The sequence below is a fragment of the Acipenser ruthenus genome, chromosome 49 (assembly GCF_902713425.1).
Source record: "Acipenser ruthenus chromosome 49, fAciRut3.2 maternal haplotype, whole genome shotgun sequence".
Classification (NCBI taxonomy): domain Eukaryota; kingdom Metazoa; phylum Chordata; class Actinopteri; order Acipenseriformes; family Acipenseridae; genus Acipenser; species Acipenser ruthenus.
This window is the reverse complement of record NC_081237.1, coordinates 7,443,903-7,466,763: the sequence shown is the minus strand read 5'-3', so window position 1 is coordinate 7,466,763 and position 22,861 is coordinate 7,443,903. Positions and strand designations below refer to the sequence as shown.

The 22,861-nt window shown below is 42.4% G+C and overlaps 1 protein-coding gene across 2 annotated transcripts in view; it reads right to left on the bottom strand.

Annotated features, from left to right (window-relative positions):
- Nucleotides 1–22,861, bottom strand: part of LOC117401447 (lysine-specific demethylase 4B) — a 75,897-nt gene that overhangs the window by 45,524 nt on the left and 7,512 nt on the right. For both annotated transcript variants that reach the window (XM_059014833.1, XM_059014832.1), the window contains exons 2-7: nt 21,069–21,229; nt 20,352–20,527; nt 19,274–19,388; nt 18,046–18,239; nt 6,004–6,053; nt 1,249–1,352 (exon numbers count right to left, since the gene is read on the bottom strand). In XM_059014833.1, coding sequence (XP_058870816.1) covers nt 1,249–1,352; nt 6,004–6,053; nt 18,046–18,239; nt 19,274–19,388; nt 20,352–20,527; nt 21,069–21,229 — 800 coding nt within the window. The remainder of the gene's footprint in view (nt 1–1,248; nt 1,353–6,003; nt 6,054–18,045; nt 18,240–19,273; nt 19,389–20,351; nt 20,528–21,068; nt 21,230–22,861) is intronic.

Genomic DNA, 22,861 nt, shown 5'->3' with positions numbered 1-22,861 from the left:
TAAAATTAAATAAAATAGCCCTCTTTTGCATTAAGTTTATTCCGTTTGCTTTGTCACAGTGACAGAATCTTAATAGGATGATATTTCAGGGTTAGCTGCTGTTTTAAAGGAACGGACTGGTTATTGCCTTTCAAGTCTGCAGGGAGTTTCACTGCTCGGAAGCCCGCCTGGAGAACAGCAAAAGGAAGAATGGAGTTTTTTTCTTATCCTCCTCTTTTGAGCTTTCATCTCAGGTGATACAGAGTTTGATACAAAAGCTTTTTTTTTTTTTTGTATCCCCCCACCACCCACCCACCCCCATCAGCTTTTGAAAGTAAAATCATTACGTTTAAAATCCAATCTAATTATTTTCGTGCTTTCTCTCAGTTGTGATTTTTCTGTCTCATTAATCATGTCTTGTACAGCGGTACTCGCCCCATCTTTCCCGTCGAGCTAGCTCTGTGGAAATGCTTCGGAAATCGTCGGATTTCTAACACGCTTTATAATACCACTGATCTGTCACAAAACAGAAACTAGATACAAAACTACATCAAGAGATTTCACCAACGCAGTCAATGCATGCAGTTTGAACAGAAGATGCAAAGTATTCACAGTTTTGGAAGTTGCACAGAAACATAGGGTCACCTTTACGAACGCCAGTTTCCACAAAAACGAACTTATAGTTAAACTATAAACACATAAGGACAGGCACGCCTTTGAGTCCTTAAATTAACCTTGCAGGTTTTTGTATGAGAATAGTTGAATCAAACAGCATTTTTAGGCTTAAATCCGACACATCCAGTAAAGGTGCTCTGCGTGGATGCAGGATGCGCCCTATAGCCTGGAGATCGCAAGTTCAAATCCAGGTTATATCATTGCCGATCGTGACCGGGGGTTCCTAGGGGGCGGCGCACAATTGGCCGAGCGCCGCCCGGGTCTGCAGTGGAGCCATTCAGATCTGAGTCATCTTCCGGCACTATAGGTCAGGTGGCTGCGCTGTGGATCTGCAGTGCGAAAAATAACGGATTGGCAGGAAAACGTTTCGGAGGACGCGTGTTTCAGCCTCCGTTTCCTGAGTCGCTGGGGGGTTGCAGCGGTGAACCGGGATAAAAAATAAAAAATTGGGCATTGCAAATTGTGGAGAAAACTGGGGTAAAACCCATTGGCGACGACTAAATTAAAAAAAGTAGCTTACAGTAAATGTAAAAAATAAGGATTAAGAGCATTCCCAGGAGCATTATGGCGTTCACTGCTGCTCGGCAGACCTACCCGATCGAAAGGAATCCCGTACTTCTTCAGTATGGAGGGTGAGATCAGGGTCATCTTGTGTCGTAAGAAGGCGTCACATCCCTGGGAGCTTCCCGGGAAAAACCCTGGAATACAGAACAGACGGCAAGGGGTTAAAGACAGAGGGACACGCCTTTAGTAAAGATCTGCAGCTATAGAGCATGTTATAGAAAGGCGTTCTGATTAAGAATTTCAATTACACGCTACTGGCTTTAATATGTCAAACACTGTATTAAATCTGTTGTTTAAAAGGGATCGGTGCATTCCTGACACAAGAAGTCACTTACAAACCAGTGCACTCGCGTACAAAAGAGTCCTCGTACAAATTCAAAAGGTGCAATTGATTTTCATTACACGAGGAGTAGCTAATATTGCTAATATTGGACTCAGCTTTCGCCAATATAAAATGACATGGGGACCAGGCAAGACGAAGCTTCGCTGTAATATACGAGACCCCAGGCGCTTTACCTCCAGCAGGTAAAGCGGATATCCAATAGTCTGTGATCAGTTCAGAGAACAATCTGTGCACCTTTTGATATGCCAGAGTAAAAGCAAAGGAAGGACAGCAAAATAGTATGAAGCACATTAGAGCACAGATCATTATGATAAAAGCATGGGGAAAGGGGACATGACTGAGGAATGATAAACAAAGGACTCTAGGTGTTACAGGAGCAAACAGTAACCCCACCCCCTAGATAAAAGTTCAAGTCTTTCATAATAAAACCGGGGTCAGATGCCCTCCCGAATAGCAAAGCCTTACAACAGAGCTCACAGCTAAGTTTCACCTGTTATAAACTGCTTTAATTAATTCCAGATGGATTTCAACGTTTAAATTTAGCTCCCCAAAGCCCTGACACCATTTATCACTTAGTGCTCCAGGTCTCTTCAGTCCTTTTCAAAGAGAATACCTAATGCCAGCGTGGGGCTGGCTCCTCTTCCTGCTTGCCGATGCACATTTCCAGTGTGGAGAGAATCTGCAAGCTCTTTCCTTTACAGGAATATTTACAGTGACCACAGCGGTCTCTTCCTGCATTCGGAAACACAGTCGGATCTCATATGCTGCGGATTGGTTTAATATTTTGTATGCTCGTCAATCAGCTGCAGGCATTGGTAGGCAAGTCATTTCACTAAATATGAAATGTGAAAAATGTAAATGTTTCCCCAGTCTAGGGCTGGGTTACCATGCTGAAATCAAAGCCACCACGTTGACTATTCCATTATATAGTGAGGCTACACTTAGAAAAGCTTCCCATAGTAAAAACATAGCAAAGTGTAATAAAGCACAGTGAAAGCATGGTAAAGCACAGAGGTACTAAAAAAATCATAGCAAACCATAGCAAAAAAAAAAAAAGGGTAGGAAAAGCTGCAAAATACTTTTGAAGCCCACATTCCAGGCCATTGAGAAAGTGAAGTTTGATTCAATTTCCAATAGCCTAGCTTGATGATGATGATTTTTAAAAAGCTTGCTTCTTTATAGCTGAAATGATACCCCTAAAGGCTATATATCTAGCGAAAGACAACTTCAAAAAAGTAATGCACTGCTATACAGATTGCACGCCTTATTAAATTCCATTGTGTCCATAGGAATTCGTCACCATCAGACTTTAGGGGCTAATCTTTACAGTCAAGAGCTGTGCCTGCCATGCAACACCTTGCTTCACACTCTTGAACGAGATGAGGTAATGGATTTGGGCGGATAACAAGAGCACGCTTCAAAATAGTTTAATGCAAAACCAGTGCATGTGTGCGCCTGGGCTTTCGTAATCAGTCTGGTAAACGACGCTGCTATTAGAAGGTGCCACGGGGGGAATTGAAAAACTCTCCTCAAAGCTGGTTTCTTTAGCTCATCCTTTTTTTTTTGATGGCTGGCATTTCATATTTCACCGTGCTCAGTCCTATAGTGTCTGTGGAATGTGGACTGCGTCTCGCTGCATTCCTCAAAATGTTCAGTTTTGAATGCTTCCCCACTCACTCTCTCTCTCTCTCTCTCTCTGTTTAAGTGCTAAAACGAAATGGAATCTGCCTGAAAATCACCTGCTTTTTATATAAAAACCATTTAAAAATGAGAAAAGTCATGACACTTTGGCTTACAAATGCAGCCATGAATGGTTTTTGCCAATTGCCTCCGTCGATTGTGCAATAACCTTTTTTCTTTTTTTGTTGCTTTGAACATATTGAAAACTTTTGCTCATAGGGAATAGCTTTTAAATGGTTTGGTTTTAAATGGGGACCTAGGGGCGGTGTTAAATATCCTTTTGAGAATAAAAAAAAAAGGATAACAGTGTTTTTGTAACCGATATCCCTCCTGAAACCATACGTTTGCAATGCAAATTGTCAAATGTTTACTTGAGAGCCCGCATTTTGGGTTAATAAAACAGATAATTAATTATGCAAATTCAGAAGGTATCAAAAGGAACAGGCTTTGAAATCCTGGCAACCACCTGACAGGCTGTTGATGCAGTCAGGCAGAGGCTAAACACACACGCTCTCCCATCCAGCCTAGTGAAATATCCCTCGCACACCATTATAGCGGTGTGTCATCAGCGAGGATCCTAAACTGATCTAACGAAGTGCCAGGCGGCTGAAAAGTACGGGTCAGTGCACAGCCACACTGGCATGCCAAGATAAATCACCTGGCACCATCTGAAAACGCCAGCCTTGTCGGTGCCTGTCTCTGTCTCTGCATCGCTCTCTCCCCTGGGGACGACTGCACTTCATTAAAGATTAAAAAGACGACCACAAAAATGTAATAAACCCGAGCCGCATTTAAACAGTAAACAATCTAATTTATTATACAGCTGCGTTGCAAGGTTGCAGAGAGACCAGCTTATTTGCACACTTTCAAGAACAGGTAGTGTTAAAAACAACATGACTGGTGTCCCCCCACTTGCCTATTTTACAGTTTTTCACATAATTGAAATTAAGGGGGGTAAAAAAAATAGAAAAACAAAAAAAAGAAAACACTGTGTTAATTGTACTGGTCTCGAGTTTGATATAATGTAATGCATATAAAATAGTTAGTGCTGGGACAAGAGTCTTTGGATGTGCGAATATTCCTTTAATTTATACTACATTACAGGAAAAACTATCAAATTACCAATTAAAAGAAAAGGAGACCAACACTATTCTGTCCAATAGAATGTATTTTACTAAAATAAAAACATGGGAGTTATAATAAAAGGAGAAAGGTTTGTTAGTACAGAAAACACTAACAGAGTCATTCAAGTACAGTAACCTGTGTGTTGCTGTCGATGAACTCTAGCCATCAGGTTGAATGACACATTGTAAAGCAATGAAGACCACCCCCACTGCCTGCGAGACTGACGCGACAGCAAGAGGCAGATCTGTCACACTGAGTTTGCCGATTAGCAAAGCCTCCAGCTAGACACTACAGGGGCACAGACAGCAGGCTCTTCACCTCACGTGGATCACCATTCGTTTCCCGGCGTTCACCTTCCTAGATTTCCTTAAAAAATCGGTGTGCTGAAGACAGAACTATAAGAAAACCCTCAACATAAGTTTGATTGAGTTCCACTTTGGCCAAGGTGAACTGTACGTGCCGATTTGTAACACAACCCCACCACCACCACCATCATCATCATCATCATCATCATGGCGGCTATGAACACAGTACAACATTGCATATCCGACCCCCTGTGGACTGGGGTACAGGCGGATATGTGAAAGTCAGATTTGCGAACACCTATAGAAAAAGCATTTACACATCCATAAATAGGTTAGTGAACAAAAACAACAAGCAAACTGCTTTAAACGTAGGGAATTTTTTTTTGCTTTAAAAGTAAACAAGATTAATGAGGCTACAAATACACAGTGTTGCTATGCGGTTTGCTATAAGCTATCTCCACACAAAGCATGCAGGTGATACTGCCACGCTATGACCTGCCAATACTGCAGCTGGTCTAATAAGGTAGATCAAACAGGGATGACTCGTGTGTATATATATATAAAAAAACACAACGCTGTATAAAATAGAGTATTGAGATGACAAATAAAAATGAAAACTCCATTAAATGACTTTCTTTTCAATTTTTTTGTCGATACCAATCCAGAGGGTGGAAGACATCAGATCATCTCCATTTATTTGTCTGATGAGAGAACGCCAATAAAAGGGGAGTCTGGTTCAGCGGTTATTGAATTTGCAAGCAGGACTTTGTGAAAGATGTGTTTCAGGCAATCAACACAAATACAGTCTGAATTCCAAGCGCACATTCGTCAAGCTGTGCATCAGTCAAGACGGACGTTAAAACTGAACTATTATATTATAAAAATACAATGCGCGCACGCGCACCCGCACACACTCTTACATAGACTAGCGAGAAGTATAAAACAATCGTGTTTGATCGCCACGGCTTGTTTTGCTAGCCTCTATTAGGTTCACTGTCAAGCCTCATGTATGTATGTGTGTGTGTGTGTGTATATCCTTTTTTTTTGGTTTCTTGCTTTTGAATGATCAATTATTCTCATTGTGTCGTTTATTCTCAGGGAGGACTGACTGTGGGATAAAAGGTCTTTCACCTCTAGGTCACGGGTTCAAATCCAGCCGTTTTGATCATGTGGCTGCAGGGGGGGTGGGGTTCTGCAGTCGCATATCATTTCTGCTGGCCTCTGTTCAAAGGGTACAAGCCTATATTTGGTGCATATATGTATGGTACAAATTTGCTTATTGGTTCACCCACTAGATTAAGGTAATTTAATAGGAAATGAAAGAGAGATTACCTTTTGCCAGTCGCTCCAGTCTCTTCCCATGCTCTGGTGGTATTGCATACCTGAAAAACAAGCACATTAAATATTTTATAGTTTCTTTTCAGAAATAGGTTTTTCCAGGAATATACAAACACATACTGCTGGAGGGCATGTGAAAGCTTCATGAATTTCCACAGTGTAACAGCCCGAACCTTCTATATCATAAGGACACTTTCCTTGAATAAATAATAAATACATGTTAAATGTATTGCATGTATCTGAGATCTCTAATTCATAGACTATGCTATGCAGTCTTCAAAACTAATTATTATTATTTTTAAATTATCATTATTAGAAGTGATAAGAAACTCATTGAAACGATCTCAAGTGAGTTCAGTTCGCTAACGAATGTTGAGCTGGCAATTAGGGTAGCAATAGGGAACAGCATGCTTGTGAGCTGGGAGGAATCACACTAAAGTCGAGCCAATTAAAAATAATGCAATCTGTTACAATGTTATATAAGCTTTAGAAATCGTTCCACAGTGGAAACATCAAAAAGACTTTTAGAATCAAACCGCATCCTTCTCTGGAAAAGACTTCTTGAGGGAACGAGTAAAATGTTCAGCCCTAACCAAGAGCTGGATCATTAAGCTACTTAGGTTTTTCCATTCATTAAAATCAGGAGGTGAAGATTACAGGGCAAAATAATTTATTTTCTTTGTGTGAGTAAGGGTGAGGTGTGGAATTAATGGCCATTTTAATTGTTACAATTCTGCCCCCCTAAGTGTGTGCGTTCATGGGCGAGGGGGGTTTAAAAGGGCTTTTATTAGGCTAGGCTCCAGCTAATGAAAGGTTTAATAAGACACTCAACACCATGAAATGGCTCTAAAGTGGCGCAGTCTGTCAGGGTTTGCAGTTAAATGGCTCCTCATTTGTGGAAAGGAGATACGTTTGTGGTGCCAGTCAGGCTGGCAATGCAGAATTGTAAGAGAGACGCTGTGCCAAGTGAAGGCCTCGGGCAATAGGAGCTCCACACCTTACAGCACCTTGTACTTTCTGCCAGTAATAAAACACCCCAGCCTTCCGTGTTTCTGTCGGATGGATTTGGCTATTCTGCTGTACAAATCTACACAACCAGTTTGGGGGTCTCTAACCCAGCACTCGTTGGATACACGATTTAGCTTTGTTTGACGTCCCAAGGCTGAACGCCAAGGTGCACGCTCTCTCACTGAAGCCAGTGCCATTGTCTGAGTTTTCTGAGAAGTGGGGGAAAATCTGCCTAGATTGCATCAACCATTTATTTTTATGCCAAGATTTCCATTTAAAATAAATGGTTGATGCAATGCAGCTGAATACCCAGGTACTGCAAAAAGCTCTAAAAAAACAAAACAAGTTGTGAGTTATGCAAGCGAGGGGTACAGGCTGATCAAGTCAACCCCCAGTCTGCACAGACCGAGGAACGGGACAGACTGAACTGCCTGCCAGGTTTCCCTGCTCTGCGGTGTGGGGTGTTTCCGCAGCAGCAGCAGCCGCCTTGTTAAACAAAAAAAAAAAAGCTGGATCAAACCTCGAAAACGACAGCAAGAGAATCCAACAATGAAAGGATCAGCCCCTGAACACATCAGCTCCTACATGACCACGTCCACCCAAACAACTTCAAACATGCTTACATTTTATAGACCAAATTACACTGAAAAACAACAGCCCTGCTAACGGGACTGGAGCAGCTCTTCTGTGCTTCCCTGCAGGCAGCGAATGTGCACAGCAACCTTTCTTCAGCCTTTACAAGGACCTGCCACTCAAACTCATGCTGTTACAGCTCAATTATAATAACTGCTCCCATGCCAAAAAAAAACAAAACAAAACAAAAAAAAAAAAACACACAACAACCTTAACCTTGCTGAACATTCAAAATAAAAATCAGAATTATGATGTTTTCCGCTAACCGAACCCAAATAAAACACATGCATTACAGTTCCCTAAGAAAAAGTAGTAGAAGGAACACAAACGGATTGAGAACGTCCTCATTGATGAAGAAAAGGTGTTCGGTTTAACGTTGATTTACGCACACACACACACGTCCTTAAGAGAGTGTACAATGTAACCCCCCACGCCAAACCTCACTCCCATTCGTCAACTCGAGAAGCTGAACTACGAAGGAGTGAACTGCAACAGCTTTTACGTTCCGAGGCTAACTTTAGTGGAGACAAAAAAACACTTCAATTAGATCAGCAGCAGATGAACCTCGAAAAGAAAATGAATTAATTGAATTGGTTATCAGTCAAGACGCTCCAGGCAGTGCTGGCGAGTGGGGGAACCGAGACACTGCAAGTAACACACACTGCCGACAAGCTTACAGACACCTTAATACATCACAGATAGCCTTGTAACCCCAGTACCGGCCACACATCTATACCCAACTCCACAAGCCATGAACATAGCCAAGTAAATGCAGCCACTGGGGCTTGAATGAATCCTGGCAGTCCTTATATCAATGATTTGCCCGAATCTCTTCCAATCCCTCTTTATAGCAGCAAAACTCCAACTACTATAGTACAGTAAATTGTTTAAGCACAATATTTTTTAAAAAACATTCACAAAATAAGCAATAGCTTCTCAGCCTTGTTATGGCATGTTTCTGCAATGAGAATCTGTAAGCAGTAGCTCTCATAGGAAACATGGGGCTGTTTTGTTTGCAGCCTACAATCCAAATCTGCAATCAGACAGGAAGCAAAGGTCAATATGTTGATTTGGTTCTTGTATTTGTATGTCGCACTGGTTTGACATCCATCTCTTCGTTATGGAAGACCGATTTCGTCCAGCCTGAACTCGTAACCGTGGTTGACAGCATCGCAAACCAAACAAGTCCACACAGGATCATCTTGCAAATGAGATTCAGAGTGCGCTGCCATTATTCGCAAAGCACTTAACCTTGAAAAACTGACTGTAAACCAAGAATACGAGAAAAAATATATCTTAAAACTACTTAAATAAGAGCAGCTTTTTATACCGTTTCAAAAAGTGAATCGATGGGCTCATTCTTCTGGAGTTTTAATGTGTTCTGATCTTGGGAACCCTCGAATCAAACAACAGCACAGATGGGAGTAACAGTGCACGCTGAACCTCAGTTACTACAGCAGGTGAGCACAGTATAAATAAAAGGATTACTCCCCGGTGTTTATAGGATAAAACCCATACCGTTACGATCCAGGATGAGCAGTCCTCATGATACAGCGTGACAAGTGTGTGTACGGACACCACGGGGGTAACAAGATACAGTATCTACGCCAAACTGAAATGGATTTCTGTACTAAAAAAAATAAATAAAAAATGCAAAACTAGAATGCTTACAAAATGACTGGATATCTGCCAGCAAACTAGAAAATCATTAGCTCTGACCTATTAGCTTGTAAGGGTTAGATTTATTAAAATAAATAAGGAAACCCATATTAGTCCAGTAAGAGGAGAATATTGATATCTAAGATTAATTCAGCAGTTTGCAAGAGAAAGCACCCTGAAAAAACTTTTTTTTTTTCTATACTCTTGGGAGGAAAAACTCCCTCCCTCAATTTAAAATGCCACCAGCACATTTTGCATCAATATAACAATGAAACAAAACACCACAAAGTTTTCCTGCAGCAGACTTACACTGCGTAATGTTACAGGGAAATGGAATTCGACGTTTACATTTAAATGAAGATGGTGGCTCCACAGTGCTGCATTTTAATTTCTGGGGGTTTTGCAGTAATAAAGGATTATTTGCCCCTTGGTATAAATAAGCAGTGTCCTTTTGCATTTAATTATGGTTTTGTAATAGGGAATTGCGGAGATAAAGATTAATTGAATCTTATAGGAGGTTTAAAACTTAAACTTGTAGAAACATGCTAATATTTGGTTCTTATCGCTGTGTGCAAGCCGCAAAGCAAGCAGACTGGTTACTCTGAAGAGATTCACCCAGAGGTAATTGGAATGGCCTTTTCAGCCAAAGTAATGCTCAAAATTCAGAGGTCTGCTAACGTGACCCCCTTGGAAGCAGACTGGTTTTTCTCTTTTCTCTGTTTTTTTTCACATTTACGATCACGATTCCTCAATAAAAAAAAAAAAATAATTTGCTGGTTGTGTATCGTAATGTGTAACAGCCCATTTACTCACATGTGCGCTCATATTCTCTGAAAACATAATAAGACCTGTGCCATTAGTTAGAGAGAACGGACAATAACATCAGCGCTACGGATCTAATTTTTAAAAAAATGGGCGTCTCTACTTGCAATTGGAGTTTTCTATCTGCCATCCTTGGTAGCCATGGTTACAAAAAAAGAACTTCACTTGTACATTCTGAAATCAAAATGGGTCTCGCTGCTGCACAAACACACACTACCTTCCACACTGCAGCCCAGCACTCTACCCCACTGAGCTGCTCAAACACACTGCAGCACCACTGAGCATCTCAAGCAAGCTGCTGTATATAATATAGACTTTAATTAGGTTTGTTACAGGCTTATTTACTGAGAGCACAGCTGGGCGAGCGGTCCCTGGAGACAGAAAGCCCAGCTGAGCGGAAAGCGGAGATGCAGACGTGAAGTTACGTGACAGGCAGAGGTAACCACACAAGCAAACTTGATACGACGAGTCATTCATATGTGCACAATATATTTCTCACTGCAAAACGTTCAGTTTTCCTTTCTCGATTTTCAGCAACATGTGACATACAGCACAGTACATGAAGGGCCATTTAACATGACATCGTAACACACCAACAAGTGAGAACGTAGACTTGCATCCACTCTGCATTTAACTGCGGTGCAGTTATTTTATTTCTGTAATACATTACATACATCACTTTGCTATATTTCAAAACGCCTACAGGCACAGAACAAAACTCACAGTCATTAGGAGACTGGTCAATTTTCTGCTTGTCAGGGTATACATAGGGAAAGACATTCTGAAGCAGCCATCACGGCACTGCACACAGCTTTTAAAAACAGAGCAAGCAGATAAATCTGTGGCAATCGTTCATTGCAAACCAACCCGTAAATAAAGCTCGATGCTGCACGCTCTTCAAGCACACGTTATTTACCACTCGCGTTGATCGTAAAGAAGAATATAGGGGCCGCTCATTGGCTGGGTCATAAAAGAATGGTAGACCACTTGGAGAGGATTTCTAGCTTGTGGATTGCTGTATAGCTTTGGTTTTTTAATGACTTACACCAAAAGTCATTCTGAGAAGCTGGGGTTCTCGTAATGATCATGCTAGGTGCTCTCGAAACTGTTAGTAGATACACAATACAGGTTCTGGACACACACACACACCAGAGAGTGTCCACCTTTTGGGAAGTCACAGATGGGGTGCGAGTTAGAGGAGAAGTCTGGAAATGACAAAGTAACAGAACGGCTGGCTGCTCAGTCGAACAGAGAGCTCCCGAATGCAACCACGAGGCTCGACCCAATCAGCTGCTCTGCCTCGGGGTTCTGTCCATCGTCTCGGAGCGCCAATGTGCTCCGTGATCACGTGACCGAGTGCTGTCAAATGAGCAGTCCAAAGGGATGTGCTGGGTCTGTGTTTATTCTTGCACATGGCTCCCTGTTTAACTGAAGCTGCAAGGCAAACTACCTTAAAAGTAGCACAGTCCAAGCTTCGTGCTTATCCGGACTGGTGAACTACATAACTCCCAAGCTCAGATATTTCATTTAGCTCACAGTGGTAAAACTTGGAATGGCTCAAAGAAGCTACACGTGTTGCTGGAGCTTGAATGATGCATCCGGGAGTGTCGGTTTCACAACAATCCGACTGATCAAATCTTCAACCGCCCCAGATCTGTGTGTAAGCAGGAGTGAGCGCTCTTCAAAATGAGTAAAACAAGACGCGCGGAGAAAGAATGAAGGTGGAGAAAAATGAAAGAGGAGGTGTACAGAGGTTGAAATCCTTCCAGTGTGCAAGTTATTCAGGAGGAGGTTTGAATGAGAGTGACTATCTATTCTCAAGAAGCAGATTCTTCATTGAAGAGCATGTAAAATAAACTTTTAAAAGGAGTTACATGCAGGCATCACCAAAGACTCCTGCATTCAAGAATAACCATTTTTTTCCCCTCCCAAGTGAAATCTAATAAAAAAAGGGGGGGGGGGGGCTCCAGTTTTGAAAGAACCTGTTCAGTTAATTTTTTTTTTTTTTATTTCCTCAATGCACACCGGAGGATTGCTCAACAATCTTCGAGATTTGACAGCAGATCTTCAAAAAAAATGTCACTTTGATCGGAGCAGTGTTGGAGGGGAAGAAAGTTAATTTCACAGTTGCTGCACAGGGGTTAGGCAAACAGGCACCATGCAGTTTAACACGCTATAATTACAGCAAAAAGGGAAAATGATGAATTTTAAAAAACACAGCCGTTCGTGTTAAAAAAAAAAAAAAAAAATGAAGGTTCATCCGTGTGACTAAATTTACTTTTAACAACTGACAGGAATAGATTCAACTCACGGAGGAACTCAGAAATTCTTTTAAGTTTTATCCTAAAACCGTTTTCCATTTGGAGACACCGGATCACACTGTCAAACTTTCTCAAAGAGCTAAACCACCTCAATGACATGTACACATATCTGTGTTACAGATCAGTTACACAGGGTAAATATGGGGTCTGCTTTAATGATCTTAAATACTACTGCCACAAGCCTAGGCGCTATTCAGCTATTTGCGTTAACCAATGAAATCATGATCCAAACTTGTTTAACTGCAGCGGTCGGGCTCTCCCTGCATGTCTGTGTGAGTGTGCGAGTGTGTGAGTGTGTGTGTGAGTGTGTGTGTGTGTGAGTGTGAGTGTGTGTGAGTGTGTGTGTGTGTGTGAGTGTGTGTGAGTGTGTGTGTGTGTGTGTGTGCGCGAGTGTGAGTGTGTGTGAGTGTGTGTGTGTGTGAGTGTGAGTGTGTGTGAGTGTGTGTGTGTGTGTGAGTGTGTGTGAGTGTGTGTGTGTGTGTGTGTGCGCGAGTGTGAGTGTGTGTGAGTGTGTGTGAGTGTGTGTGAGTGTGTGTGTGTGTGTGAGTGTGTGTGTGTGTGTGTGTGTCTCCGAGTCAGTTTGTGTTACACCCGAGTAGAGTTCTGGATCTCTGCGTGGTCGCTTTCAATCCGAACAGCGCTGGTATCTTAAAAGAACACACTGCTATCACACAAATCTTCTTGCTTCACCTCGTACAGCATTTTCTATTTTTCAGCCCCCACATCTTTAAAAACACAGAGCTTTAAAGCATACCCCTGTGGTTTCAAAAGCCTTCTCTCAGAGTACAGCGGGTACACCAGAGTGTAACGAGTAACCTGTCCCCCTGCAACTCTCTGCTCCCAGCGCATGTAAGAAATGGCACGGCGATGGTCTATGCGGTATTTCTTACATCTACTGTGGGGCGGGGGGGGGGGGGGGGGGGGGGGGACAGGTTAACGGTACCAGCTGAGCCCTTTAAAGGCACCAGGATGTGTTTTTTTTGTTTTTTGTTTTTTTAAATAGATCATTGCTAGGATATAACCAGAAAATGACATTACGAGGCGATTATCAAATAGGAAAAATACATTAGTTGAGATTAACTGATATTTCAGACCACTACAAAAGTTGCTTTGCAATACTCTTAACTACAGACTTAGTACCCCTGTATTTCATCATATCGGGCAAGGCTTACATGAGAGAAGAGTTCAAACTCTCCAGTATTAAAAACTGGTGCCGTTTGAATAGAATAGAATAGATTGATTATTATTATTATTATTATTATTATTATTGTTGCTGGAACAAAACCTGAACTGGAAAGGATCCACATGGAACCGAGTCGTGCAGCTGTGTGTGACTGCAGTGCAAACTAAACCCTTCAGCACACAGCTGGCTTGAACTTGCACAGTACTAGAAAAGAAGAAAAGAAAACAGGAAGAAAGCTGTTAACAGACGAGGGCCCGGGTGTGTGTGAAATTGATTTCTGTTTGTGGTTTGTTTCTGGGAAGAGGACAACATCTTTTAATTTGTTGTCATTATCCTTCTTTTTGATTTATGGATTAGTTCCGGTTTGCCTAATGAAACAGCCAAAATGATAAAACGAGGGACACAGACGACGCTGTTCCTGCTAAGGAGTTTGGAAATGCTGCATATTGACGGATGAAGTGGGGCTCTGCAGAGGGGAGAAAAAAGGGGCGGGGACAGAGAGCAAAAGTTAGAGAGATGGGGTGGGGGGAGAAAGAAAGTCATGCAAATAAAATATTTTTTCAGAATCTGAAAGAAACAGCCAGAGTGGACAGACAGAATCTAGAACTGAGCATATTTAGGAAAATTAAGTCAACTCTGATAACCTGCTTAAACTGTTTTACATTGAAATTCTCAAGGACGCACACAGCATCGGCGCTCAGCCAATTGTGAGCCGCCCCCTAGGAAGCCCCGGTCACGGTCGACAATGACATAACCTGGATTCGAACCTGCAATCTCCAGGCTATAGGGTGCATCCTGCACTCCACACGCCTTTACTGGATGCGCCACTCGGGAGCCCCCAGATTTAACATTATTAAAAAGAGGCATTTATACTTCCACACTGCATTAAACCACAAGCCTGCTTTAGTGTTTGTGTCGTGGATGGAATGCACAAGCACACATCAGCTAAGTGCAACACAGGCAGCTATTTGCTGTTAGCTATACACACACATTCTGGTATCAAATCCATTTAGCCACAGTGCCACCTGCTGGCTATTCTGCCTAACTGCAGCTCTGTCATGGTGTGGATTGCAGTCTGCAGTTCTTTTTACAAACAGCTTTCTTAATGTCGAGGCCAGTATTGACTGACTTAATGACTGCGGTATATGTGATGCATGCAGAGTCTTACTACTAAACAGCTGCTGTATTTTATTATATATATATATATATATATATATATATATATATATATATATATATATATATATATATATATATATATATATATATATATATATATATAGCACATATACACATACAGTGCTCCCCCTTCATAAGGCTGTGTGGTCCAATGGTTAAAGAACAGGGTTTGTAACCAGGAGATCCCCGGTTCAAATCCCACCTCAGCCACTGACTCATTGTGTGATCCTGAGCAAGTCACTTAACCTCCTTGTGCTCCGTCTTTCGGGTGAGACGTAATTGTAAGTGACTCTGCAGCTGATGCATAGGTCACACACCCTAGTCTCTGAAAGTCGCCTTGGATAAAGGCGTCTGCTGAATAAACAGATAATAAGGCAGCCCTTTATACTGCAGAACATGTCATAAGGCGGTACGATCACGGTTCCCATTTGCCCCATAATGCCATTACACTAATGGTTTTTAATCTCCAATAAACTGTTGTTCAAATCTTCGTCGAGACAGAATCTATCTGCATGGCAACTCATAACACAGACAGTTTGATATTTGAATGTTTCCCACCCAGTCTATTCCAGTGCAAGACCTTCATGATTTACTTGAACCAGCTAATACATTACAACCTGCTAAGAAAATCATTCACCGCAAAGCAATGAAACTTGTCATTTGGAGGCACTCCATGACAGGCAACAGGACTCCCCACCTAGAATGATAAAACACCCCACAGCGGACACAGTCAGCTTTACTTTACTGGAATTGCATAAAATGCCTCACTTGGACACGGTCTCGGAAATGCTGCCTTGACAAAGCTACACAGCATTTTTCAAATCGGGAAATAGTGACTTTTAACAACCTGTAATTAAAAGAACTAGATGGAACTGTTCAACTTTAACAAAAACACAACCACACACAGGAACTGACTGGATGAGCCACAGCAAGCACTGCCGATTTCAGGAATCCTAATATCTTTCCCTTGACCAGAAGACACTTCTTTAAAATCGGCCTGTCCGCACAGGTTTGATCACAGCGAGATTTGACAGCTAACAGTGGAACCGCTTTCCAACATATAAATCAAACAAGGCCATGAGTTTTAAAAAAAAAGACTACAACAGAAAAAGGAAAGCCATAAAACAAATCATATGGGGCTTTTTCGTCCTTCCTGTATCACAAATGTAACTAACAGCGCTCCTGTCAGGAATCTGCCCAGGGAAACAGAATCACACAGAGCCAGTGAAACCACATCTCCCGGTCCCAGGACGGGCGTGTGTCGAATACTCTACCCGCACACACAGCCTGCTCTCTCCCGCCGCTCACTGAAGCTGGAAACACTGAGTTTTACATTGCTGTTACTATTTAATTGCTGTCTGCAATCATTCAGAGTGGTTCTCTGTTCCATTGCTCCAGTATTGAGTTTAGTTCTCTTCTCTCTCTCTGTCTTTACCTGGCTTTGAGTTTGCTTGGGAGCTTGTCTGGAGAATCCTAAATGCCAGGACTGAACAGCATTGCAACTGTGCTAGCTCCGCCTCCTCAGCCTAGATATATAGATAATGCGTGAGGGTGGAAAGGTTACACTGTCACATGATTTGAATAGGATGAGGATGTCTGTTAGTTGCAACACTTCATCCACACAAAGCCTGGGCAGTTTTAGAGAAAACCGAACCCAGACAAACGCAGTGTGATTTTCAACAAGTAAGTCAATTACATTTGAAGCTACTAAAATACCACAGTGTCTGGGATTTCGTGTTTTCCACACTATTATTGTTCCAGGGGTTTTCCCTGCTCGACTTCATTCATTCCTTCTTCTGGGATCTCAATCTAAGATTATTTGAACCCCAAAGACTCCCCTTCACTTGGGCTGCAAGGTTTGGGTCTCGAACTCAATCCAGACCATGACGTCCCCACCCCGGTATGGAGCTGGTGGCGTCTGCAGAAGCAAACGAATGCATCAGCTAATCAGTATACACTACATCTCTTCACTTCAACGCAGGACAGGAACATTGCATGAAAAATGCTGAGAGGAAGAAAAAAAAAAAAGTCTTATCTTGTAAGTGTGGCCGTGGGCACAAAATGATTTATTAAGAGGTGCATAAATCTCTACAAGCTGCAGTGCTACAGAGAGAGACACCCTTTCCACTGGCTTCTGCCTGGCCGAATTATAGCAACTGTCATCTTTCCAAAGAGGATTATTATTTCTTTTTACATATTGTTATTATTTATTAAAAATAAAAAAGTAATCTCAGCACTTTGCTATACCGCAGATCCCTCCAGTGATTGTGAAGAGACACTACAATGATTTGTGTCCACGTATCACAGCACACTGGGCTCTATATAAACCCTGCTTTACTAGGACTGTCTCCGAGCACCTGCATGCATAAAAATAAAGGTAGCTAGTCCTAGAGCACTGGGTTCAAAACCAGCCTGAGGGCCACGTTTGTTGGCTCCTCTCCCTTCATAAGGGACATTAGAATGATCCTCTAAAAAATGATCACGATTTTAAAATCAGGAGTTTGCGATTCCTCCGCACTCGCCGTTTTCTGTCGCTTGTTGCCTTTTTAAAATAAAGCCATTCCACAATCTGAATATTCTCTCCAGCTTTAAAAATGAATCTCGTCGGTCGACAGCGCGATTGTCGCTAACGCTCGGTACAATGTACGGAAACAAATCATTAATGTTGTGCTCTGTGATAATCCTTCCTACCCTACAGCGAAGGGTTTCTAACAGCCCCAATGCGTTGTCTAAAGCACCTTGCTCCAAGACCTCTAACTGCCAGCAGGAGCAGGTGGTCCCAAGAAGCTGGTAAACCCAGATCAGCGTTCATGTTTAGAATCTACGGACCAGATGCAGGGCTTCTATTGGAGCTCCTCTGATTTAGTGCCTCATGGGTCAAGGAAAATACAAAATGTGGATTCCAATCAGGAAATCACAAAATCCTGGATTTGTGTGTCTGATGTATAGAGAGGGGACAGAGGCACTGATGAGGTGATCAAAAATGCATACAGCCTATCAAAAAGCTGTATACTTAGAAATCGAAAATGAGTCATTTTCCTTTTCCTATGGGTAATGCTTCTGTAATTAGCTTTTTTATGTAATAGCAGATGGATGGGAGAGAGAGGGGGAGTGTGTGATTCACACACAAGCAATAAACTGTAAGCAAAAGAGTTCTAGGACTCCCAGCTCACTGGATTACAGACAGGCAGGCGGGCAGGCAGCTGGGGTGGGCAGGGGGGTGATGCTCACCAGGACTTGGGCTCTCCGAAGTGCAGGTAGTTGATGCTGTAGAGATCCATGTCCTCTGTGTGCCAGGCGAAGGTGGTCTTCCACATTCCGAAGTACAGGTAGGGGGTGTTGACTCCCTCGATCACGATGCCGCACTCCTGCTCCACCATGTCCAGCAGCGTGTTCAGCTTGCTGATGTTCCACTCCCGGATGCCCTGCAACGCAGCACACAGTCACGCTCAGCTCGACAGACAGCCGGGGCCCACTAGAGGGCGCTGTTCTGCCTCTAGCATAAAACTAAAAGTGTAAGGATGACTGTCTGGCTCCACGTTCACCAGGACAGTATAGGTATAGCAATATAGGCTACCTAAATGCATTACCAACTACAACCACAAGATGGGGATCAAAGCACACAGAGAAACTTGCCGTGCAGTATTTCCTGAAATGTACTTTTTCCATTCTTATTAGGTCCACCTGATGGTTTATATTTTAAATAGGTTTTCTTTCACTGGGTTTTAATTCTGTCACCCTTAAACCATCTCCAAAGACAGAAAACTACTTAACATTCCCAACACAAGTGTGCCGTTAAAGCAGACTTGCTTCTAGGTTGAATACAGAATCTGTGCCTTTCTGAGTAGGCAGCAAGGCACGCCTGTCTCCACTAGGTGGCAGCAGATACCTTTCATTAAAAAAAAATGTAAAATTAATTTGTAAATGTATGTTCTCTTGTTCTACGGTGATTCAGTATTATTTAAATACCTACTTTATCATATCATGCCGAAGTCAATTTCCTCTCTCCTTTAATGACTATTTAATCTTTTCTGTATTGCACGTTTCTAAGCACCGAATTCCACCAATGTGCAAACTGGAGTGTTATAAATTTCAATTACAATAACAGAGAAAATAATAATTCCTATTTGCCTAATACAGAAGAAAAAAAAAGAAAAAAAAAAGAGAAATATACCAGCATGTTGTGAAAGATGTCCGATGCTATTGTGAACACCAGCATGTAATTAATTGTATAGCAGAAACCAATAAAACTATATAAATAAAACACATGCTAATGTTAACCCCAAGCCTCCTGGCAATTGGATTAGCGGTTCTCCTGATAAATGCAGTGTGACACTTGGACGTAGGTGTGTACGACTGCCTCCACTATATCCCCTTTGCAAAAACGTGCATGTGCAAGTCCACGGTCTTTAGTTTTCCTAACAAAAAGGTTAATAAAACCTGCGCGTCTGCAACTCACTTTGTCGTACAGAGATCCGCTGATGTCGGCACCATAGATGGGGGACACAAAGGTCAGGTTCTTCCAGTATTTCCTCTCCAGATCCTCAAAGTCCTGGTGCCGAGGGGGGCAATACCTGCGGACAAACCAGGAGCCAAGGTTACTGCCAGATTAAGAGTGTGCATTCCCTTCCGCAGCTATTCACAAGAGATGGCCTGAAATCAATCCAGCCTTGCACCAAGTCCACTGTGTTCACCTTTTGTTTCATGCAAACGTATTTTAAATTTTCATCTAGTAAGCAAACCAGAGAGCTTATCGGTAGTGTTAGGGTGCAGCAGTCAAAAAGGACGAGGTTATTGTGCAATGCATACAAGTTCAATAAATCTACACCAGCAAGTTATTCCTTTGAACAAATTAAAAACACGATTCCTGAGCATCTACCACCAGCATGATTTTGACACTGCACGCAATGCCCATTGAGTATATAATCCTAGCAGATGGTCGCACCACAGCACAGTGGAAAACCTGTATGATGCAATGGAAAAATCATTGGTTTCTTCCTTTATTCAAAAGCAGAAACAATCTCAATGTTCTCATCATTACTGTTGTTTTTACAGATCATTCCGACTTGCTTCAGCAGGGTTGAACGGGGACCTTAATCCTATTAAATCACACAAGGACTTGAGCGCTTGTTCAAACGGTTTCGCGAGGAGGAAACGGACGATTGGGACGACCAGATCCATCCCGTCAGTAAATTTTAAACCCTGTCTCGTGCACCTCGTTGCAAAAAAAAAAAAAAAAAATGAATGTTTATTTTTTGTGGGACACACAGGTTAACCTTAAAGGGTTACTTGTTTTCAGCTTAAAACCGTTGCAGATTTCAAGTTATCCATAACATTTTATAAGTAACTGGAACTCTGCAACTTTAGGAGCGGAGAACAATTAAGAAAAGGTCTAATTAAGAGAATGAGTGCAATTAAAAGGGTCTAGGTTAAGTAACTGAGAGCCAGAAGACACATGGGGTCCCCAGGGCCCAGGTTGGGAAGCCCTGCCACGCGGTTCTTCAGGGGGCAGGGGTATCGGTTCAGGCTGTACGTACTTGTCACTGTTCGCCAGCTTGCGGTATTCCCCCACAGTCACAGGTTTCTTCTGGATGTTGTACTGTGTGAAGAGCCCGGACTGACCCGTCACCACCTGCATGATGGGCGCAGGGATCACCATCTCATCGATCGACTCGTACGACTGCCGTGGCCTCCACTCCTTGGGAGGGATTACCTGGGCGAGACACAGAGAGAGACAGAGTGTGTGGTATACATGCGTTTATACTGCAGTCATACATATTGGAGAGCTTCCCATTAATCAGTTACAAACACAGATCTACCCCCTTTATAAAGCTACAGCTATGGCCAAAAGTTTTATATCCCCTAGAGTTTTAGGAATGAAAGTGCTAGTGGAATGGGTTATGGTGCAGATGGTAGATTCTTTATAAAATGGGAGCCTTAGAAAAAAGGCGGAGCAAGTTTAAAACCTCAATCGTAAAGTTTAGGAAACAAAACCAAATCTAAATGAAATGCAATTTCAGATCTCTGGTTCAGATGAGCAAGTCTACTGCAGCCACATGCCCTGGGTCAATTAAAGTCAATGAGGGGGCACTGCCGGTAAGGAATCATTTTTAAAAAGAAGAAGTTAGCAACTAAATAAGAACACAGAGCTAGACAGACTGCCCTTACTCCAGATGGCTAGCTAAAGCTTATAACTATATAGAAATCAGTAAAAAAAATAAAAATAGAAGGATACATCGATGGGGAGTGCTTACCTTGGCCAGCCCCGCTCGGTGTGCTCCCTGGGACTCGATGTACGCCATGTATTTGTCGAAATCCCGGAACTCCTCCATGGTGGGCCGGAACGTCATGATCTTGCAGCCCGGATTCTGGGTGTTGGGGTTGGGGATCTCTGAGACCACGCCTACAGCCGGTCCTGAAATCAAACGGAGAGCAGGAGTCGCTCAGCACAGCGTCGAAAGAGTTACACAAAAAGGAGGAACCAGTGCTTTGAAACCCATCGTTAATGGTGCTCCCGTTTTTCTTTGGCTGAAAATATTTCAAATGCAACCCCCCCCCCACCCCAAAAAGAAAAGAAAATGATTTACTTTAATCCTAACTTGTTGCATCCCAGTTCATATTGTATTTTAGCAGTATTACTTACACTTATGGTAAACTACACTACTTAAATATTAATCTTGCATTGTAACCCTGTACAGTCCTGCCCTGCAACACCTCTAGGTCACCTTGGATGAAGGCATCTGCCAACTAAATAAATTGTGGGATTCGATAACATTACCACTTCTGATAAAGAGGAAGGACATTTCTAAAAACGTGTTCAGCACACAACTATTCCATTTTTATTTGCTATTTTGAAGCAGCCGTCCAGTATGTTACTCCAAAAGACTTTCTTCTAGCGAAAATAGAATTCCTAAATTAATTTGACTAAACCAAGCTCTCTGGAACCCCTGAGACGCTATCCCACATGAAGAGAGTTGACTTAATGAACCTAATTATATTTCTACTGTACCACAGATAATGCTGTGCAGTAAAGTTTAGCAGCACCGCCCCAAAGGAACAGCTCTGGTGTTTACTAGGAGAATGATAATAAAAGCAGTACAGCACAGCACTACCCCCCCCCCCCCCTCCCTGCTGGAATATTTAGTCCCAGGTAAGGGAGACAGGTGATGCTCACCTCACCTGGATCAGGGTAGAGACCATGTGCTCCCCGTCAGTTTCCATAGAGAGTCCATGGTAATTACAGCCCACAGCTCACCATGTGCGACAGCCTTTTTGGAAGCAAAACAAAGATCTCCTACTAGGTCCTGCTTCAACCCCTTTACCTGTGCAATCGCCCTAGACAGAACCTCCACGACAGGGTGCGTCCCGCGATTAAAGAAGAAGCGACAACCAAGACTTTATAACCCTGATTCTCTTATAAGCACTGGAAAAGTTACAGGATTCTAGATCAGAATGTATGGTACAGATTGCTAAAGGGTGGGAATGGAGGACGCATATTGAGTGAGTAGGTGAGATAGCAGGGGTACGGTACATGGGCGCACACACACACACACACACACACACACACACACGTTTCCCCTGAAGGATGTTAAGGTATGAAAATAGAAGCTATGGAAACATTTGCATGCATTGAAAGCTGTGGTTTCTTATGTCACGCCTGTTTCCCATTACAATGAATTCCTGTGTCGTATATACTACCCAGTATTGGGTAGGTGAATACAGCTACTATAGACCACCCCCAGTCAGTTTCAGTGTGTATGCCTATGCTTAGCACAGCGACAGTATCTAAAAGAGGGGTTATCCTTTAAGTGGGAATACCTTGCACTGTACTGCACTCAAACAAATTAAAACGCTATTATTTGCCAACGAAAAAAGGGTTTTTAGGAGAGAAAAAACTGCATTTTGGAAAACTGCTTATGATTCAAGTGCCTGCATGTAAGGCGCTGGTATAAAATGCATAGTTACTATAGCTTCTGGGCCATATAAAACAAACAGGATTACTGGATAATTTCTAAAACTGCCATTTAATTGCAACGCATGGGATCAC